The sequence below is a fragment of the Cetorhinus maximus genome, chromosome 15, assembly GCF_964194155.1.
Source record: "Cetorhinus maximus chromosome 15, sCetMax3.hap1.1, whole genome shotgun sequence".
Taxonomy (NCBI): Eukaryota; Metazoa; Chordata; class Chondrichthyes; order Lamniformes; family Cetorhinidae; genus Cetorhinus; species Cetorhinus maximus.
This window is the reverse complement of record NC_135893.1, coordinates 154,163-171,739: the sequence shown is the minus strand read 5'-3', so window position 1 is coordinate 171,739 and position 17,577 is coordinate 154,163. Positions and strand designations below refer to the sequence as shown.

Genomic DNA, 17,577 nt, shown 5'->3' with positions numbered 1-17,577 from the left:
CATCTGTTTCTCATGGACCTATGATAGGATCATTTTCATTCAGGCTTATGTCCACAAAGCATCTCAGCATCATTTCACGTGCAAGGATCTGTCAACTCTTTTTTTTTCCCCCTTAGTGTGTTGCGAGAGAAAGCCAGTTGAATTTTTTTGCTACAGCATCGACAAAATGATATAATTCTACTATTTCTTTGATATAGTTAATGCCAGGGCATTTTCCAGAACAATACTAAAAGGTTTGTTGAGCTTTTTCTTTTATGAAGGCAGGGCCTTGGATTGATTAATACCCTGGCTCTATTTTCAAAGCATTAATCACGATTGCGTAATTTGTGAATCAGCATTTTTCTAGCTAACATATTTCTGAATGGCCTGAGTTCTAGACACACATGACTGCATTATATCATGACTAACCTGAGGCTACACATCACTCTGTGAACCATGATTTCTCGCAGTTCGACAGCAATTTACATGTAGTTCTCCAGCACAGCATGCAGTATCCACTGCTCACGGTTCTGTCTCCTGTACATTGGGAAGATTAGCTGTCCACAAGTGTTCAGCACAGTGTTTGGAATAATTTGCGGTGATTGTTTCTAGTGATACTTTCATCCATAATGGTTTTCCAGTTAAAATATTTGCATAGGAACAGGGGTAGGCCATTCAGCCCATTTAGCCTGCTCTGCAATTCAGTTAGATCATGGGTAATTGCCTACTTCAACACCACTTTCCTGTGCTATCTCCATGTCCCTTGATGGTATTAGTCTCCAGAAATCTGTCAATTTCTGTTTTGAAAATGCTCAATGATTGAGCTTCCACTGCCCTCTGGGGTAGAGAATTCCAAAGATTCACCACCATCTGAGTGAAGAAATTCTTCCTCATCTCAGTTTTAAATGCAGAGATAAAAACAAAAAACTACTGCGGATGCTGGAAATCCAAAACAAAAAAAGAATTACCTGGAAAAACTCAGCAGGTCCGGCAGCATCGGCGGAGAAGAAAAGAGTCGACGTTTCGAGTCCACATGACCCTTCAACAGGGGTCATGTGGACTCGAGGCATCGACTCTTTTCTTCTCCGCCGATGCTGCCGGACCTACTGAGTTTTTCCAGGTAATTCTTTTTTTGTTTCAGTTTTAAATGGCCTTCCCCTTACCCTGCGGTTATGTCCCCTGGTTTTAGACACACCAGCCAGAGGAAATATCCTATCTACATCCACCCTGTCACACCCTGTGAGAATTTTATAAGTTTCAATGAGATCACCCCTCATTCTTTGAAACTCTAGGGAATGCAGTCTCCCCTAATAAGACAATCCAGCCATCCCAGGGATTATTCTGGTGAACCTCCATTGCATTCGCTCTATGGTAAGTATACCCCTGCTTAGATAAGGGGGCCAAAACTATACATAATACTTCAGGTCTCACCAAGATTCTATACAACTGCAGCAAGACTTCTTCACTCCTGTCCTCAAATCTCCTTGTGATCAAGGCCATCATACCATTTGCCTTCCTAATTGCTTGCTGCACCTGCGTGCTAACTTTTAGTGACTCATGAATAAGGACACCCAGGTTCCTTTGGACACCTGCACTTCCCAACCTCTCACCATTTAAGAAATATTCTGCCTTTCTGTTTTTTCTACCAAAGTGAATAACTTCACACTTATTCACATTATATTCCATCTGCCATGTTCTATCCCATTCACTTAGCCTGTCCAAGTCCTCTTGAAGTCTCTTTGCATCTTCCTTGCAACTTAAGTTCCCACCCAGTTAGGTGTCATCAGCAAATTTGGAAATATTACAACTGGTCCCCACATCCAAATCATTTATATAGATTGTGAACAGCTGTGGACCTAGCACTGATCCTTGCAGCACCCCACAAGTAACAACCTGTGAATGATCCATTTATTCTGACTCTCTGCTTTCTGCATGTTAACCAATTCTGAATCCATACTAGCATGTTTCCCCTGATCCCATGCGCACTAATTTTATTTACTAACCCCCTGTGTGGGACCTTATCAAAAGCCTTTTGAAAATCTAAATACTAGTCCCCCTTTATCTATGCTACAAGTAATATCCTCAAAAGACTCCAAGTTTGTCAAACATGATTTCCCTTTCATAAATCCATGTTGACTCTCCCCAATTTTACCATTACTTTCTAAATGTCCAGTTATCACATCCTTTGTAATAGATTCTAGTATTTTCCCTACTACTGACGCCAAACAAACAGGCCTGTAGTTCTCCCTTTTCTCTCTCCCCCCTTTCTTAAATAGTGAGGTCACGTTTGCTACTTTCCAGTCCGCAGGAACCTTTCCAGAATCTATAGAATTTTGAAAGATAACCACCAATGCATCCAGTATCTCTCCAGCCACCTCTTTCAGCACGGGGGTGAAGCTCATCTGGTCCATGGGATTTATCAACCTTCAGTCCAGTTAACTTTCCCGGTACTGCCTCTTTGCTAATAATTTCTTTTAGTTCCTCAGTTTCACAAATCACTTGGTTGCCTAGTATTTCTGGGAGATTTTCTATATCTTCTTTCATGAAGACAGATGCAAAGTAACTGTCTATTTTCTCCACCATTTCCCTGTTCTCCACTATAAATCCTGCTGTCCCCACCTATAATGCACCCACATTTGCCTTAACTAATCTTTTCCTTTTTGACACACCTAAAGAAGATTTTTTACAGTCTTTTATGTTTTTCGGAAGTTTACATTCATCTTTACATTCTCTTTTCTCTTAATTAGTTTCTTGGCCCTCTTTTGTTGGATTCTAAATTTCTCCAAATCCACAGGCTTACCACTTTTTCTGCATCCTTATAAGCCACTTCCTTTGATCTAATGCAATCTTTAACTTTTGTTAACCACAGTTGATTTACCTTTCCTTTTGGGTGCCTTAGAGGAATGTACACCTGTTGTAGACCATGTACTATTTCTTTAAATACTAGCCATTACCTGTCTACCGACAAATCTTGGTATATTTTCCCAATCCACCATAGCCAACTTGCCCCTCATATCTTCATAATTTCCTTTCTTCAGATTTAAGCCCTAATTTCAGAATGAACTATATCGCATTAAAACTGAATGCAAAATTCTATCATATTATGGTCACTATTTCCCAAAGGCTCCTTTACAGCGAGGTTATTAATTAGCCCTTTCTCATTACGCAGCACTAAATCTAAATAGCCTGATGCCTCGTTGGCTCCTCAACGCACTGCTCATCTCATACACAATCTAGGAATTCCTTCTGCAGAATATTCATGCTGATTTGGTTAAGCCAACCTGTGTGGAAATTGAAGTTGCCCATCATTACTTGAATTTCCTGACCGATACCATGCCAACATTAGTACTATAGTTTGGTGGCCTATAAACACCAACTACCAATGTTTGTTGCCCTTGCTGTTGCTTAGCTCCACCCAAACTGATTCTACACCTTGATCCTTCAATCGAAGATCCTCTCTTAGTAATGTACTGATCTGATCCCATGTTAAGAGTGCTACCCCACCTCCTTTTTGTTTTGACTTTTCCTCTTAAATGCCTAACATCCTTGGATATTCAGTTCCCAATCTTGGTCATCCTGTAGCCACGCCTCCATAATGGCAATTAAATCATTACTCATTTACCTCAATTTGTGCATTCAAATCATCAACCTTGTTGTGAATGCTACGTGCATTCAGAGTGCGTTTAATTCTGTTTTTTTAACTCTATTCTGACCCTATTTGATGTTCCTGCTTTGTCTGTCTTCTATTTTTGCTTTTTACTTTTCTACTTGCTTTTACCAGTTTTGCTTCCCTTGAATCTGAGCTCCCTCTCAGGTTCCCATCCCCTTGCCAGCCTAGTTTAAACCCTCCCCAACAGCACTAATGGATTTTCCTGTGAGGATATTAGTCCTGGTCCTGCTAAGATGCAGCCTGTCCATTTTGTACAGGCCCCGCCTGCTCCAGAACCAGTCCCAGTGTCTCAGAAATCTGATACAGTCCCTCCTACACAAGTTCTCTAGCCATGTGTTCGATCGCTTGATTCTCCTATTTCTATGCTCATTAGCACGTGGGACTGGAAGTAACTGAGATAACCACATTAGTGATGCTGCTTTTCAATCTCCTTCCTAGCTCCCTGAACTCTGCTTTCAGGTCCTCATTCCCCCTTCCTACCTAAGTCATTGGCACCAACATGGACCACAACCTCTGGCTGTTCACCCTCTGCCAGAGGAATGTCCTGCAGCCGTTCCAAGACATCCTCAACCCTGGCATCAGGGAGGCAACATACTATCCTGGAGTCACATCTACGGCCACAAACGCCTGCCTGTTCCTCTAACTAATGAATCCCCTATCACTATTGCTCTTCCCCTCTCCTTCCTCCCCTCCTATATAGCTGAGCCACCTGTGGTGCCACGAACCTGGCTCTGACTGCACTCCTCCAAGGAAGCAACGCCGTCAGTAGTATCCAAAATGGAAAACTGATTAGCGAGCTCCTGCAATTACCTGCCTGCTTTTCTCGGACTGCCTGGCAGTCACCCATTCCCTTTTTGCCTCCAGACTCCTAACCTGTGGTGTGGCCACCTCCCTGAACATGCTGACCACATAGCTCTCAGCCTCGTAGAAGTGCCACAGTGACACTAGTTGTCGCTCGAGCTCCAAAAACTGGAGCTAAGGTTTCTGCAGCTGGTGACACTTCCTGCACATTTGGTCATCGAGGTCACTGGTAGCGTTCCTGACTTCCCACAAACTAGAGGGCACTGATTCCACACAGCCAAGTTACCCTGCCATGCCATAACTTTTCTTCACCTACGTTAACTTTATTTTACTCTGGTTTACTAATATTAATTTTACTTGTCCTTAACTTATTAAACCTTCCAACTGTTGATAATTCTTACTAGTACTAATAAATCCGACTAATACTTAACGCACTTTACGAGTTGCAATAGACCTTATTTAAAGCACCTCTTTCCCCTGTGCACCAGCTTACCAGCATTTGCTACTGACTCGGTCTCTGTCTAACTCAGGCATAGTCTCCCGACCCTACGCCCCTTACTGCATATTAAAGACATGCTGTTCCTATCACAGAGGTGCCATATCTTTATTTTTTATTTTGAGTATGATGATTTAAAACTAAACTACCAGGCACTGAAGAAAAATTCTAATATTCAAGTTTTTTTTTCTGTGCAGTATCTGTTTTACTAACTCTGTCATTTAGCTGAGCAAAACTGGAGACCATCAATATAAGATAGACACCAAGAAGTTAAAAAGGAATTCAGGAGAATATTCTTTACCCAGAGTGTGGTGAGAATGTGGAACTTGCTGCGATGTGAAGTGGTTCAGGTGAATAGAATAGATGCATTTAAGGGGAAGCTAGATAAACTGTGGAGTTCGGGGGGAGGGATTGGAGGGTTATGCTCAATTAGATGCGGAAGAATGGGAGACAGCTCGAGTGAAGCATAAATCCCGGCATGGACTTATTGGACTAAATGGTCTGTTTCTGTCCTAATGTTCTCTGTAAATGGTTTATTGTGCAATATTGATTTCAAAGGCAACGGAGTTTAGCTTTGAGGCTGAGCATTTGAATTGCAAACATGAAACAGACCTTCTTAGAAACCTGTTTCCATTTCCTCATTACATGAATTGTATTCATTTGTATGGCGTGTATTGATTTTAGGTTTTTTTAATAAACAGTAGGAAGGGATGTTGAAGCACATTTAAATGCTATTCAATCTCTGGATGGATGATTTGGAGTGATCCTGTTTGACAGGTCATCTCATTGTTTATGTACCCTGGAGGGTAGGGGTGATAGCACCGTGTAGTTTTGGAACTGATCTGTTAAATTTATTTTTGTGTAAGAAATTATTGTTATAAAACTGTGAATGAGTGATATGAAGATGATTGAACAGTATTTTGAGAGAACTGCAATTGAGGATTCATGAATGAGATACTGTCAGTTACACAGGTGAAAGGCTATGTTACACCAGGTGACAATCCTTACAACACTTAGCTGAACTATAGAAACATAAAAAACACGGAAGGAGGCCATTCAGCCCATCATGATTGTGCCCCACGAAAAAGAGCTATACAGCACCTGTCCATGACCATATCAGTAAGAGTGGCCATTGCACAGGCCTTGTGGAGATGAAGTCCTGACTTCATAGTGAGGATACCCTCCATTGTGTTGTGTGGCACTATCACCGTGCTAAATGGGATAGATTTCAAACAGATCAAACAGCTCAAGACTGGGCACCCATGAGGCGCTGTGGGCCATCAGCAGCAGCAGAATTGTACTCAACCACAATCTGTAACCTCATGGCCCGGCATATCCCCCACTCTACCATTACCGCCAAGCTAGCTACCTTCCTGGTTCAGTGAAGACTGCAGGAGGGCATGCACCAAGCGTACCTAAAAATGAGGTGTCAATCTGGTGAAGCTACAACACAGGATGACTTGCTTGCCAAACAGTGTAAACAGCAGGTGATAGACAAAGTTAAGCAATCCTGAAAACAACAGATCACATCTAAGCTCTGCAGTCCTGCCACATCCAGTTGTGAATGGTGGTGGACAATTAAACAACTAACTGCAGGAGGCGGCTCCGCAAATATCCCCATCCTCGATGATGAGGGAGCCCAGCACATCACTGCAAAAGGTAAGGCTGAAGCATTTGCAACAATCTTCAGCCAGAAGTGTTGAGTGGATGATTCATCTCAGCCTCCTCTGGAGGTCCCCAGCATCACAGATGCCAGTCTTCAGCCAATTTGATTCACTCCACATGATATCAAGTAATGGCTGAAGGCACTGGATATTGCAAAAGCTATGGGGCCTGACAAAAATCCAGCAATAGGACTGAAGACTTGTGCCCCATAACTTGCCACGCCCCTAGCCAAGCTGTTCCAGTACAGCTACTGACATCTACCCAACAATGTGGAAAATTGCTCAGGTGTGTTGCAGGACATATCCAACCCGGCCAATTACCGCCCCATCATTCTACTCTCGATAATCAGTAAAGTGATGGAAGGGGTCATCAATGGTGCTATCAAATGGCACTTGCTTAGCAAATAACCTGTTCACTGATGCTCAGTTTTGGCTTTGCCAGGGCCATTCAGCTGCTGACCTCATTACAGCCTTAGTTCAAACATGGACAACGCTGATCTCCACAGGTGAGGTGTGGATAACTGCCCTTGACATCAAGGCAGCATTTCACTAAATCTGTCATCAAGGAGCCCTAGCAAAACTGGAGTCAATGGGAATCGGGGGAAACCTCCCTGCTGGCTGGAGTCATACCTAGCACAAAAGAAGATGGTTGGAGGCCGGTCATCTCAGCTCTGCAGAAACTCCTCAGGGCAGCGTCTTAGGCCCAACCGTCTTCAGCTCCTTCATCAATGACCTTCCTTTCATCATAAGGTCAGAAGTGGGGATGTTTGCTGATTGCACAATGTTCACCATTCGCGGCAACTGGTACTGAAGTAGCCCGTGTCCAAATTCAACAAGACGCAGACAGTATCCAGGATTGGGCTGGCAAGTAACATTCACACCACACGAGTGATAGGCAATGACCATCTCCCTAAAGCCTGTCCATGACCTACAAGGCATTTAACCCACAAGGCATAAATCAGGAAGGTGATGGAATACTCTCCACTTGCCTGGATGAGTGCAGCTCCAACAACCAACAACACTGGAAGCTTGACACCAACCACAACAAAGCAGCCCGCTTGATTGGCACCCCATCCACAAGCATTCATTCCCTCCACCACCGACGCACAGTAGCAGCAGTGTGTACCATCTATAAGGAGCACTGCAGGAACTCACCAAGCCTCTTTAGACAACACCTTCCAAACCATGACCACTACCATCTAGAAGGACAAGGGTAGCAGACACATGGGAACGCCACCACCTGGAAGATCCTCTCCAAGCCACTCACCATCCTGACTTGGAAATATATTGCCGTTCCTTCACTGTTGCTGGATAGAAATCCTGGAACTCTCTCCCTAACAGCACTGTGGGTGTACCTACACCACATGGACTGCAGCAGTTCAGGAAAGCAGCTCATTACCACCTTCTCAAGGGCAATAAGGGATGGACAATAAATGCTCGCCTTGCTAGTGGCGCCCACATTCCATGAAAGAATAAAAAGCCTAATTCCACTTTCTAGTTCTGGGTCCATAGCCCTCTAGTTGACAGCACTTCAAGTGCTTTTTAAGTACAGCGGGGGTCTGTGCCTCCTTCTGTCTTTCAGACAGTGAGTTACAAACTCTCCCACCCTCTGGATGAAAAAATTCTCCTCAACTACCCTCTAATTCTTCCACCAATTGCTTTAAATCAATGCTGCCTGGCTATTGTCCTCTCTGCTAAGGGAAATAGGTCTTTTGTATCTGCTCTATCTATTCTCTTCATAATTTAATGCATCTCAAATAAATCTCCCCCTCAGCCCAGCCTATGCATTCTTTCCTCATAACTAAAATGTCGTAGTCCTGGCAACATTCTTGTAAATTTCCTGTGTCCGCTATCTTGAGATCATATCCTTCCTGTAATGTGACCAGAACCGTACGCAGTGCTCTAGCAGTGGCCTAACTAATGTTTTATCCTATGTTAGCTTAACCTCCCTGCTCTAATATTCTATGCCTTGGCTAATAAAGGGTAGTGTCCCATCTGTCTTTTAACTACCTTATCTTACCTGCCTTGCTACTGTCAATGATCATACACTCAAGGTCCCTCTGTTCCTCTACACTTCTCAGTGTTTACCATTTATTGCGTATCCCTTCATCTTGTCCGCCCTCTCCAAACACATAGCCTCACACTTCTCACGGTTTAATTTGATTTGCTATTTTTCTGCCCACCCGACCAGTCAGTTGATATCATCCTGTAGTCTACAGCTTCCTCCCTCACTGTCAATCTCATTACCAAGTTTTGTATCTTCTGCAAACTTCTTAATCATGGCCCTTACATTTAAACTATATCCTTAATATGTACCATGACAAACACGGGACCCAATACCAGCCCTGCAAAACCCCACTGGAAGCGGTATTCCAGTCATAAAAACACCCATCAACTTCTCCTTTGCCTCCTGTCAATTTTGGTTCCAACTTGCCGTTAGATTGCATCCCATGGACTTTTCCTTCTCTGACCAGTCTGCCATATGGGACCTTCTCAAAAGCTTTCCTAAAATCCATATAGACTACGTTAAATATGCTACCCTCAATGACCCTCCTTGTTACCTTTGTAAAAAAAATTCAATCAAGTTAGTCACACACAACCTTCCTGTAACAAATCCACGTTGACTATATTCTTGATTAATCTGTACCTTTCTAAATTGCAATTAAAATGCCCCTCAGAACATTTTCCAATAATTTGCCTACCACTGAGGTTAGCTGACTGGCCTGCAATTAGTCAGTCAATTCCTTTCTCCCTTTTTAAATAACAGTACAACATTAACAATCCTCCAATCTATCATGCCTGTAGCCATTGAGAATTGGAAAATGATGGTCAGATCCCCTTTTATTTCCTCTCTTCTTTCCTTAATAACCTCAGATACATTTCATCCTGCCTAATGATTTATCTACTTCCAAAGAAGATAAAGCGAATATTTCCCCTTTCGCTGTTTATCCAATCCAATACTTCACACTCCTCCTTAACCATGTCTGCTTCATCTCCCTTTTTTTGTGAAGAAAGATGCAAAGTTTTCATCAAGAACCTTACCTATATCCTTTGCCTCCATGGACAGGTTATATTTTTCACCTCTAATAGGAAGTAATCATTTCTTAGTTATCCTCTTAATGTATTTGTAGAACATCTTGGGTTTTCTTTGATTTTGCTATCTTTTTCTTTTATACTCTCTGTTTGCATTCCTAATTTCCTTTTTGATTTCATCACTTTGCTTTCCATACTCCTCCAGACTTTCTGCAGCACTGAGCTCTCGATATCTGGCATAAGCTTCCCTTTATTGCTCCTTGACTCTACATCCAGGGAGCTCTAAATTTTGGAGTCCCCCCCTTTATCTTTGTGGGAACATATTTGTTTTAAACTCTCTCTCGCCTTCTTGAGTACCTCCCGCTGCTCTGACACTGATTTACCTTCAAATAGCTGTCTCCAGTCCACTTCTGCTAAATCACATCTCAGCTTAGTAAATTTGGCCTTTCCCAAATTTAAAACATTTACTCCTGGTCTATCTTTGTCCCTTCCATAATAACTATGCTAAATCTAACTGATTTATGATCACTACCACCAAAATGCTCTCCCATTGATACCCCTTTCATTTGCCCAGTTTTATTCCCCAAAACTAAGTGCAGAACTGCCCCTTCTCTTGTTTGGGCTTACGAACATACGAATTAGGAGCAGGAGTAGGCCACTCAGCCCCTGGAGCCTGCTCCACCATTCAATAAGATCATGGCTGATCTGTTTGTAACCTCAACTTCATATTCCCACCTACCTGATAACCTTTTACTCCCTTGCTTATCAAGAGCCAATCTACCTCTGCCTTAAAAATATTCAAAGACTCGACTTCCACTGCCTTTTGAGAACAAAGAAAAGTTCAACACAGGAACAGGCCCTTCGGCCCTCCAAGCCTGCGCCGATCATATTGCCTGTCAAACTAAAGCATTTTGCACTCCCAGGGTCCGTATCCCTCTATTCCCATCCTATTCATGTATTTGTCAAGCTGCCTCTTGAAAAACACCACTATCGTACCTGTTTCCACCACCTTCTCTGGCAGCGAATTCCAGACACTCACTACCCTCTGCGTAAAAAACTTGCCCTGCACATCTCCTCTAAAGTTTTCTCCTCTCACCTTAAATCTATGTCCCCAGCTTCTGACTATCTACTCTGTCCATGCCACTCATAATTTTGTAAACTTCTATCAAGTCACCCCTCAATCTCCGTCGCTCTAGTGAGAATAATCCAAGTTTCTCCAACCTCTCCTCATAGCTAATAACCTCCAGACCAGGCAGCATCCTGGTAAACCTCCTCTGCACCCTCTCCAACACCTCCAAATCCTTCTGGTAATGTGGCGACCAGAATTGCCCGCAATATTCAAAGTGTGGCCTAACTAAGGTTCTATACAGCTGCAGCATGACTTCCCAGCTTTTATACTCAATACCCCTGCCGATGAAGGCCATACGCCTTCCTGACTACCTTATCCACATTATCCAAAAGAAAGAGTTCCAAAGACACCCGACCATCTGAGAGAAAAAAACCTCCTCATCTCTGTCTCAAATGTGTGACTCTTTCTTTTTAAACAGTGACCCTTAGTTCTAGATTCTCCCACAAGAGGAAACGTGGTCTACACATCCACTCTGTCAGGCCCCCTCAGGATCTTAAAGGTTCCAATCAGCTTCTTACTCTCTTAAACTCCAGCAGATACAAGCCTGTCCTGTCCAACCTTTCCTTATAAGACAACCTGCCCATTCCTGACATTAGTCTGGTAAACCTTCTTGGGCTTGCCAAATGGCTGCTAAAAAAAAAGTTCTAGTGAATGCAGTTTAAATATTCTGTGCTGTCTATACCTTTAATCTTGATTCTATCCCAGTCAGTGTTAGGATAGTTGAAATCCTCTACTATTACAGCCCTTTGTATTTGCACTTCTCAGCAATTTGCCTGCATATTTGGTCCATTTTACACTCTTCAATTCAACCCAGTGGCCTCATTTGATGATCCATCCAGTGTATCATTCCTCCTTACAGCTGTAATTGTGTCTTTCATCAATATTGTGACCCCCTCTTTTTTTTAATCACTCTATCTCTTCTGAAAACCGTGGAACCAGGAATGTTCAGCTGTCATTCTTACCCTTCTTAAGCCATGCTTCTGTATTAGCTATGACATCATATTTCCAAATGTCTATCTGTGCCCTCAACTCCTCTTCAAAGGGACTTGGGTGTCCTTGTTCATGAGCCACTGAAAGCTAACATGCAAGTACAGCAGGCATTTCAGAAGGCAAATGGTATGCTGGCCTTTATTATAAGAGGATTTGAATATAGGAGTAATGCCTTTAATTAAAAAGAGCCTTGGTGAGACCGCACCTACCGTAGCGTGTGCAGTTTTGGTCTCCAGCATTTATTGCCCACCCCTAATTGCCCCTGTTCAGAGGGCATTTAAGAGTCAACTACATTGCTCTGGGTCTGGAATCATGTCTAGGTCAGACCAGGTAAGGAGGAGCAGATTTCCTTCCCTAACGGAAAGTGAACCAGATGGGTTTTTACAACAATCGACAATGATGCATTACATCATTAGACTTTTAATTCCAGAGTTTTATTGAATTCAAATTCCACCACCTGCCATGGCGGGATTTGAACCCGGGTCCCCAGAGCATTACCCCGAGTCCTTGGGTTACTAGTCCAGTGACAATATCACTACACCTGGGATGGAGGGGTTGTCCTTTAAGGAAAGATTAAATATACTGGGCCTTTATTCTGACGAGTTTAGAAGGATGAGGGGTGATCTCATTCAAACATACAAAATTCTTACAGGGCTCATCAGGGTAGATGCAGGGAGGATGTTTCCCCTGGCTGGGGATCTAAAACCATGGTACACAGTCTCAGAATAAGGGGCAGGCTATAGTACTGAGATGAGGAATTTCTACACTCAAGAGGTAGCGAATCTTTGGAATTATCTGTCCCAGAGAGCTGTGGAGACTCAGTCATTGAGTATGTTCAAGACTGAAATTGATAGATATCTACATATTAAAGACGTTAAGGGATTTGGGGATAGTTCAAGAAAATGGTGTTGAAGTAGACGATCAGCCATGATCTCATGGAACAGCAGACTTGACTCAAAAGGCTGAATGGCCTACTCTCCTATTTCTTATGTTCTCATCTGCCTTATTCAGTAGGCTCCTTGCATTGAAACATATATTAAGCATTGCCAAGCTCCTTTCTTGTCTATTTTCTAGCCTTTGTTTCCTCTGCATTCCACATTCATTTACTAATTTTCTGACTTCCATTTCCTATTTTGCTCATCTCCCTTCTGAATCTACCCTCGCCCTCACCCAAAGCCACTAGCAGACTTCCTCATGGTGATAGAGGCCCTGGCCCATTGAGGTGCAACCCATCCAACTTGTGCAGGTCCCACCTTCCTGCAAAAGAAACTCTTGACCTCTCCCTTCATATTGGAACATTCTAAAATTACCAACTCAACAACATTAAGAATTTTCCCTATTTATTATATAAAGTATTTCATAATTTTTTTTAACATCTCTGTTGGATCTCTTCTGAACATAAGTCCCAGGTTCTTTGGTCTTTTTTCATAAATGAAGCTTTATCTTTAGATTTATAAAGTTTGGAATGCTATTTATCAAACCAAGAGTAAAAGCAATTGACGAAGCATGCATCATATTTGAATTGTCTAAACAAATGTTGAATTTGTTAGCTTTGTATTTTTGTTAAAATTCTGTGCCTTGAATCTGATGCCCTGTAATGGATTTTCAAGATATACTTTTTGCATTAATTCAGTACATTGAGGCATAAGGGGTTCTACATGCTTAAAGTTATATAGTTGCAAAAAAATCTTTTGGACTGGGAGAGATTGAATTTTAGTAAAATTAGGCAGGATCTGGCCAAGGTAGACTGGGAACAGCTACTTGTGAAGAAATCTACAGAAGAGCAGTGGGGGGCATTCAAACAGGAAATGGGGAGGGTACAGGCTCAGCATGTTCCCTCTAGGGTGATAGGAAGGCATAACAAGCCCAGGGACCCATGGATGACCAGGAATATTCAGGATAAGATGAGAAGGAAAAGAAGCTTTTAGCAGGTACAAGGGGAGCAAATCAGCGGAGGCATTAGTGGAGTACAGACAGTGCAGGGTGGAGCTTAAGAAAGCAATTAGGAGAGCAAAGAGGGGATATGAGAAAGCTCTGGCTGGTAAAAGTAGGGAAAATCCCAAGATATTCTATAAGCATGTCAATGGGAAGAGGATAACCAGGGAAAGACTAGGGCCCATTAGGGACCAAGGGGGCAGTCTGTGGATGGAAACAGGGAACATCGGTAGAGTGTTGAACGAATACTTCACATTCGTCTTCACCCAAGAGAATGAGGATGAAGATATCGAACTCGGGGAGGGAGACTACGAGATTCTTCAGCAAATTGATATAGGGAGTGACAAGGTATTGGAGGTGTTGGCAGGCTTAAAAGTGGACAAATCACCAGGTCCGGATGATTTGTGTCCCAGACTGCTGAGGGAGGCAAGGGAGGAGATCGCAGGGGCTCTGACCCAAATTTTTAATTCCTTTAATTCTGGTCACGGGGGAGGTGCCAGAACACTGGAGAACAGCTAATGTGGTTCCACTATTTAAGAAGGGTTGTAGAGATATGCCAGGGAACTACAGACCAGTGAGTCTCACGTCAGTGGTAGGGAAACTATTGGAGAAAATTCTGAAGAAGAGTATCTATCTCCACTTGGAGAAGCAAGATTTGATCAGGGATAGTCAGCATAGCTTTGCCAGACAGAGGTCATGCCTAACAAATTTGATTGAATTTTTTGAGGAGGTAACCAGGTGTGTAGATGAGGGTAGTGCGGTTGATGTAGTTTATATGGATTTCAGCAAAGCCTTTGACAAGGTCCCACATGGGAGACTTTTAAAGAAACCAAATGCACATGGGATACAGGATAATTTGATAAGGTGGATTCAAGATTGGCTTAGTTGTCGGGGGCAGAGGGTGATGACAGAAGGATGCTTTAGTGACTGGAAGCCAGTGTCCAGTGGCGTACCACAGGGATCTGTGCTGGGTCCCCTATTATTCGTCATTTATATAAATGACATGGATGACTATGTTGGGGGTAGGATTAGTAAGTTTGTGGATGACACAAAGATTGGCCGGGTGGTTAAAAGTGGGGTTGTGTGTCTTGGGCTACAGGAAGATATAGACGGGATGGTCAAATGGGCAGATAAGTGGCAGATGGAATTTAACCCTGAGAAGTGTGAGGTGATACACTTTGGCAGGAGTAATTGGACAAGGAAGTATTCAATGAATGGCATGACACTAGGTAGTTCTGAGGAACAAAGGGACCTTGGCGTGTGTGTCCATCGATCTCTGAAGGTGGAGGGGCATGTTAGTGGGGTGGTGAAAAAGGCATATCGGACACTTGCCTTTATCAATCGAGGCATAGATTACAAAAGTAACAAGGTCATGCTGGAGTTGTATAGAACCTTGGTGAGGCCACAGCTGGAGTACTGTGTGCAGTTCTGGTTGCCACATTATAGGAAGGATGTGATTGCACTAGTGGGGGTGCAGAGGAGATTCACCAGGATGTTGCCTGGGATGAAACATTTAAGCTATGAAGAGAGGTTGGATAGATTTGGGTTGTTTTCGTTAGAGCAGAGAAGACTGAGTGGCGACCTGATGGAGGTGTACAAGATTATGAGGGGCATGGACAGGGTGGATAGGGAGCAGCTGTTCCCTTTAGTTGAAGGGTCAGTCACAAGGGGACATAAGTTCAAGGTGAGGGGCAGGAGGTTTAGGGGGGATGTGAGGAAAAACTTTTTTACCCAGAGGGTGGTGATGGTTTAGAATGCGCTGCCTGGGAGGGTGGTGGAGGCGGGTTGCCTCACATCCTTTAAAAAGTACCTGGATGAGCACTTGGCATATCATAACATTCAAGGCTATGGGCCAAGTGCTGGTAAATGGGATTAGGTAGGTAGCTCAGGTGTTTCTCACGTGTCGGTGCAGACTCGATGGGCCGAAGGGCCCCTTCTGCACTGAGATTCTGTAATTCTGATTAAATTTGTAAATTAGAAATAAAATGAAGGAAAATTGCCATCACACTGCGAATTGATCTGCCAATGTGGTATGAAAGTTAGCATTGAGGGTATGCAAACAAACTTCTGTATTCTTATATTACTCTGCATCATTGGAATGGTGAGATTGGAGTAATTGGGAATTGATATAATTTCGCCATAGAAGGAGGGCAATTGAGTGAGTCTTCCCATTAGTTACGAACTTCAGTGAGAGAGAAAGCAATAGAAAAGATTTTGTAAATAAACATGATTTTTCTTTTAATTTCTAGGAAAAAAGAGCTTCTGCAAGGCGTATATGGAATGGGATTTAACAGACCTTCAAAGATCCAGGAGACAGCATTACCCATGATGCTTGCGGAACCGTATGTTTATTACACTTAATATATATTGGCCGGATATGCAGTTTGTCATGTGGGAATATTGCTGTATATTTTTCCTGATGTATGTCTTCACAATGTGATGTTTCATATTTGAATTGTCTTTCCAGCCCTCAGAATTTGATTGCACAATCTCAGTCAGGCACTGGTAAGACAGCTGCCTTTGTTTTGGCTATGCTCAGTCGTGTAGATCTCTCCCAAAGACACCCACAGGTAAAGTGGTACAATTTTGCAAAATAATCCATTCATAAACTGTAGAATTGTGTGAATGTTTTTTATTTATGCTTTTGAAATAACAGCAATTATAAATACAATGATCTGGTTTATAAAGGAGTGTACAAAGGGACCTGGGTGCCCTTGTCCATAACTCTATGAAAGCTAACATGCAGGTGCAGCAGGCAATTACAAAGGCTAATGGAATGTTAGCCTTTATCGCAAGAGGATTTGAGTACTGGAGTAGTGAAGACTTGCTTCAATTGTATAGAAGCTTGCTTAGACCGCACCTGGAGTACTGTGTGCAGTTTTGGTCCCCTCAGGATATTATTGCCATAGAGGGAGTGCAATGAAGGTTCACCAGATTTGTTCCATGGTGTCCTCTGAAGAGAGATTGGGGAAACTGGGCCTGTGTTTTCTAGAGTTTTGAAAAATGAGAGGTGATCTCATTGAAACCTACAAAATGCTTAAAAGAATAGACAGGGTAGATGCAGGTAAGATGTTTCCCCTGGTTGGGGAGTCTAGAACCAGGGGACATTATTTCAAAATAAGGGGGAAGCCACTTAGGACCGAGATGAGAAATTTCTTCACTCAGAGGGTTGTGAATCTTTGGAATTCTCTACCCCAGAGGGCCATGGAAGCTCAGTTATTGAGTATATTTAAGGTTGAGATTGATAGATTTCTGATTAACAATAACGTAAAGGGTTATGGGGATAGTGTGGGTAAAAGGCATTGAAGTGTTTGATCCGCCACGATCGTATTGAATGGCGGAGCAGGCTCAATGGGCTGAATGGCCTTCTCCTGTTTCTATGTTCCTATAAAGTGAAACAGCTTTTTAAATGAACTTGAGTGCAGTTTTTCAAGGTTGTTAGCTGCTCTGTCTCATTGCTGATTACCCAATTTTCACACCTATTAAAATAGGTTTCCTAAATATCAGTGTTAACCAGTTTTGATCTTCAAATTTCAATATTGTTTTGATGCTTTAGTGGCTGACAGAGTAATTTATGGCAATTTTACTAACTGCTCATCTGGCAGATTTGTTTCACAGCTAGACACAACTGCAGTGTAATACCCCCATACCAAGGGTGCAACTTAATGCACTTCCCGGGGGCGAGTTTGGTGATGGGGGACATCTCACCGCCTGTCTGCCTCTGCCCTGATTAAGCCTAAAGCAGGAAGGCTCTTGGATGGCTTCCTGCCCCACCACCCATTGAGGCCCTTAAGTGAGGGGGGCCCTGCTGAGAACCAACCTTTGCCCTTGTTGCTGACCTCCCATCCTGCCATTACTCATCGGTGGCCTGAGTATCTTG

At 42.9% G+C, this 17,577-nt stretch overlaps 1 protein-coding gene across 1 annotated transcript in view; it reads left to right on the top strand.

Annotated features, from left to right (window-relative positions):
- The window catches only part of ddx19a (DEAD-box helicase 19a), an 87,804-nt gene that overhangs the window by 25,856 nt on the left and 44,371 nt on the right, over positions 1 to 17,577 (top strand). The window contains exons 5-6 of the mRNA XM_078557675.1: positions 15,947 to 16,039; positions 16,165 to 16,267. Of these exons, the coding sequence (XP_078413801.1) occupies positions 15,947 to 16,039; positions 16,165 to 16,267 (196 nt within the window). The remainder of the gene's footprint in view (positions 1 to 15,946; positions 16,040 to 16,164; positions 16,268 to 17,577) is intronic.